The sequence below is a fragment of the Cebus imitator genome, unplaced genomic scaffold (assembly GCF_001604975.1).
Source record: "Cebus imitator isolate Cc_AM_T3 unplaced genomic scaffold, Cebus_imitator-1.0 Scaffold445, whole genome shotgun sequence".
NCBI lineage: Eukaryota > Metazoa > Chordata > Mammalia > Primates > Cebidae > Cebus > Cebus imitator.
Window position 1 is genome coordinate 1566652 of NW_016107760.1, and position 4805 is coordinate 1571456.

General features: G+C 38.1%; 1 protein-coding gene across 2 annotated transcripts in view; it reads right to left on the bottom strand.

The window, feature by feature from the left end:
- The window catches only part of WDR44 (WD repeat domain 44), a 95106-nt gene that overhangs the window by 60359 nt on the left and 29942 nt on the right, over positions 1-4805 (bottom strand). Inside the window, exon 3 of one of the 2 annotated variants that reach the window (XM_037732349.1) lies at positions 4015-4048. The exons of the other annotated variant lie outside the window; for it this stretch is intronic. Coding sequence (XP_037588277.1) covers positions 4015-4048 — 34 coding nt within the window. The remainder of the gene's footprint in view (positions 1-4014; positions 4049-4805) is intronic. 2 annotated transcript variants of the gene reach the window in all.

The window sequence follows — 4805 nt, forward strand, 5'->3', positions numbered from 1 at the left end:
ATTCTTAAATCGCTATCATATCCATACTTCCATTCCTTTTAATGCTGTTCCCTTTGTTGTAGTCTTATGTCTTGACATTTTAACTGCCTCTTGACAGCTTTCTCTGCACTTTAGTCTTTTTCCTCCAAACTTTATTCCACCCTTCCACCAGTTTTCTTAATTGCCCAGCAAAAAAAACCTTGGGTAACACAGTTGTAAGACACATAAAAATTGACTTTTTAAATGTCCCATTTTAGGCCTGGCACAGTGACTCATTCATGTAATCCCAATGCTTTGGGAGGCTAAGGCAGGAAGATGGCTTGAGGTCAGGAGTTTCAGGCCAGTATGGACAGCCTAGCAAGACCCTGTCTCTAAGCAATAAAAATAAAATAAACTAGCTAGGTGTAGGGTTGTGAGTCTATAGTCCTAGCCACTTGGGAGTATTAGGTGGGAGGAGTCTTTGAGACCAGGAGCTTGAGGATATAGTGAGCTGTGATCGTGCCACTGCATTCTAGCCTGGGTGACAAAGTGAGACCTTCAAAAAACAAAAATATCCCGGTTGGGCCCAGTGGCTCATACCTGCAATCCGAGCACTTTAGGATGCCAAGGAGGGTGGATCACTTGAGGTCATTTGAGACCAGCCTGGCCAACATGGTGAAACCCTGTCTCTACTAAAAATACAAAAATTAGCTGGGTGTGGTGGCAGGTGCTTATAATCCCAGCTACTCAGGAGGCTGAGGCAGGAGAATCGCTTGAACCCAGGAGGTGGAGGTTGGAGTGAGCCAAGATTACACCACTGTACTCCAGCCTGGGTGACAAGAGGGAGACTCCATCTTAAAACAAAACAAAAACAACAACAAAAATCCCACAAAAATAATCTGTTTCAAAAGTTTAAAGATCAGAGTTCTTTTCTAAATGTTTTTAAAACTTGAGACAGAGTATCACTCTATTGCCCAGGGTGGAGAACAGTAGCACAATCTTGGTTCACTGCAACGTCAGCCTCCCAGCTCCAAGTGATTCTCCTGCCTTAGCCTCCCAAGTAGCTGGAATTACAGTCGTGTACCACCACGCCTGGCTAATTTTTGTATTTTTAGTAAAGATGGGGTTTCACCATATTGGCCAGAATGGTCTCTAACTCCTGATCTCAGGTGATCTGCCAGCCTTGGCCTGCCAAAGTGCTGGGATTATAGGTGTGAGCCACCGCACCCAGCCTCTTTTCTAAATTAAATTTAATTTTCTAAAATTAAATTATTTAATTTTTAATTTGTAATTGACATATAATAATGATACATATTTACAGGGTACAATGTGATGTTTCAATGCATGTACACATAGTATTATGATCAAATCGGGTAACCTGACATTCAAGGCTCATGACAATCTGGCCTTAATTTACTTTTCCAATACTCTACCACTGAAGCTTTTTACACTGGTCACACTAGTCTTTCAATTCCCCAAGCAAATCTCATGATTTTGCACCTTAATTAGTCCCTACCATTTCCTAACTACAATGCTTTCCAATATTTCTCTATCTACCTACAACAAAACTCTCCCAATTTTCAAAGCTCAGCAAAAGTTCTATTTCCCCTTTCTCTGCTATTCCAGGTAACAGTGCTCTCATGACAACTCTATCTTCCTCTTGCTTCTCCAAACCCCTTGTGGCACTTAACATGTCTAATCTATTTTACAAACATTGAGACCTCATAAATCGCCCTCTTGCATACATGTCTCTTCCATCAGACTGTAAAATCACCAACAATCAGAACTATATCAAGCCTTTCTTTATATTAAGGTATCAATAGATATATTGTTATTCATAATATACACTCAATATCCTCAGTACAGCTTTATCATAGAATGCTACTTGACAGTAAAAAGAAACAAACCACTGAACAACTTGGATGGATTGCGATCCTTTCAGCCAATCCCATAAGGTCACATGGTATATAATTCCATATACAGAACATTTCTCAAGTAAGAAAATTAATAAGAGATGGAAAATAGATTTAGGGATGATATGGGGAAGGTGGTGGGTGTGATTATAAAGGGGTAGTACAAGGGAGATCTTTGTGATGATGAAATAGTTCTGCATCTTGATGTGATTGTTTGTTACACAAACATACACGATAACTTGGCGCAGACTACACACTTACATTGCCATGTCAAATTTCTCATTTTAAAATTGTACTATAATTAAGATATAACCACCGGGGAAACAGTGAAGAATACACAGAACATACAGGACCTTTCTGCATTATCTTTAAAACTTCCTGTGAACCTATAATTATTTCAAAATAAAAAGTTAAAACACTGAACAATATTCAACTTCATATTTATTAAATATGTATACTCATTATCTAATTTTATTCAAGTTAAGGACAATCTATAATTACTGGGGTAAAGTAAATTCTCCAAATCTATTTGTTATCATCGAAAAATATCTTAGAGCTAAATGACTTTTAAGATCTATAAGCACAAACAGTAATCGCCTATGGATATGAAGTTTGAGAGGTGGGGGATAAGAAGTGGAGGGAAAGCTACATTTTCAACCATATACCTTTTGTCCTGAGTAAATTTCAACCCTATGCATATATTACTTTTAAAACTGTTCTTATTAAATATTCAGTAAATACAAAATAATTTTTATTTAACGTAGGAAAAGAATAACCTTTCTTAAGCACTCAATTTAAGAAAGAGAACATTATTGTTAGTTTTCAAGTCTCTTGTGTATCCTTCTCCATTTCTATTACAATCTCTCCCCCTCAAAGAATGACCAATATCCTAAGTTTTGTGTTTATCATTCCCTTGTAGTTCTTCACAGTTTTACCATGCTTGTATCTCTAAACAATCTATTCTCTAAACAATATATTCTTTAGTTTGGCATGCTTTTGAACTTAATATAAATGGAATGTTATGGTATATTCTTTCTACGAGTAGTTCCCCCCCACTCAACAGTCTAGTGCTGAAATTCATCCATGTCACTGTATATAACTAATTCATTCATTTCTACTGCTGTAGAATATTCCATATAAATATACCATCATTTATCAAAGAGACTGGTATCCAATATGTATAAATAAAAGGTCGGTATACTGTAACTGAAAAAAATACAGCATGTTTGAGATTACACAATACATATGAATATATACACATATACAATAAATACTCTATCTGATATAAATAGTTCTGTTTGGTGATATACTTAAAATGGCTCTCAGTGGCATAATGTCTCAATACCAAACTCCTCTGCTTGAATATAAGCTGGAACTGATTTTTATATATAGTGATGATGGTACACGAGCCCACAAGAAGTATACATTCGTTTCAGTTACTGTACATTTTTGTCATGCAAATATTAATTTTTCTTTCTTTTTGAGACAGAGTCTTGCTCTGTCACCCCGCCTGGAGTGTAGTGGCAGGATCTCGACTCAACGCAGCTTCCATCTCCTTCCTGGGTTCAAGCAATTCTCCTGCTTCAGTCTCCCAAGTAGCTGGGACTACAGGTGTGTGCCACCACACCTGGCTAATTTTTGTGTGTGGTTTTTTGTTTTCTGTTTTTAGTAGAGATGGAGTTTCACTATGTTGATTCGAACTCCCGACTTCAACTGATCCGCCCACCTCAGCCTCCCAAAGTACTGAGATTACAGGTGTGAGCCACTGCACTTGGCCAAGTATTACTTTTTCAACACACACACACGCGCATGCGCGCGCACGCACACACACACACACACACACATTCTTTTATTCTAGATATTATAAAACACACACACACACACAATAATGTTCTTTTATTCTAGATACTATAGACCAAATAAAAATTAGTTAAAATAAAAAAATACTTACAGTTCCTTCCTTACAGCATAATATTTAGTTTGGTATTTCTAGAGTATCTATTTATACCAAGTAGGACATAATGGCAATATTACTGAGCACAAAATAAGTAAAAGAAAGCAAAACCAAGAAAATGAAGAATTACATATAAACACGAAAATTATACAATTTCTAAAAGCATAACTGTCAGAAAGTACAACTTACCTTGAATGTTGAAAGCCCAACTTTTCCTGGAGACCTGTTCAGAAATAAAAGTAAGGAGGTGTTGAATAGAGGAGATGAGAAGAGAAATACTTCTATACACTTATCACAGACAAGTCCACATTTAAAAAACGTGTATATATTTTAGGATTGAAAAGTCTTGTGTGCATATAGAAAACAGAAAACATTAAAAAGTGGAGAAGAGGCCAGGGGCTGTGGCTCACGCCTGTAATCCCAGCACTTTGGGAGGCTGAGGCAGGTGGATCACCTGAGGTCAGGAGTTCAAGACCAGCCTGAACATGGCAAAACTCTGCCTCCACAAAAAATACAAAAATTAGCCACGCATGGTGGCGCATGCCTGTAATCCCAGCTACTTGGGAGGCCGAGGCAGGAGAATCACTTGAACTAGGAGGCAAAGGTTTCAGCAAGCTGAGATCATGCCACTGCACTCCAGCCCGGTCAACAGAGCGAGACTCCGTCTCAAAAAGGAAAAAAATGGAGAAGACCGGTCTGGTCAACAGAGTGAAACCCTGTCTCTACAAATAACTTAAAAATTATCCAGGTGTGGTGGTTATTGCCTGCAGACCCAGCTACCTGGGAGGCCGAGGCACGAGAATCGCTTTAGCCTAGTAGTTCAAGGCTGCAGTGAGCTATGATCATGCCAATGCACTCCAGCTTGGGTGAGAGAGCAAGATCCCATCTCTTAAAAAAAAAGAGAGAGAGAGAGAAGTAGAAGAAATTAAAGTGATTCATATATAATCTTATCACCTAGAGATCTGAGTATCTTTCATCTT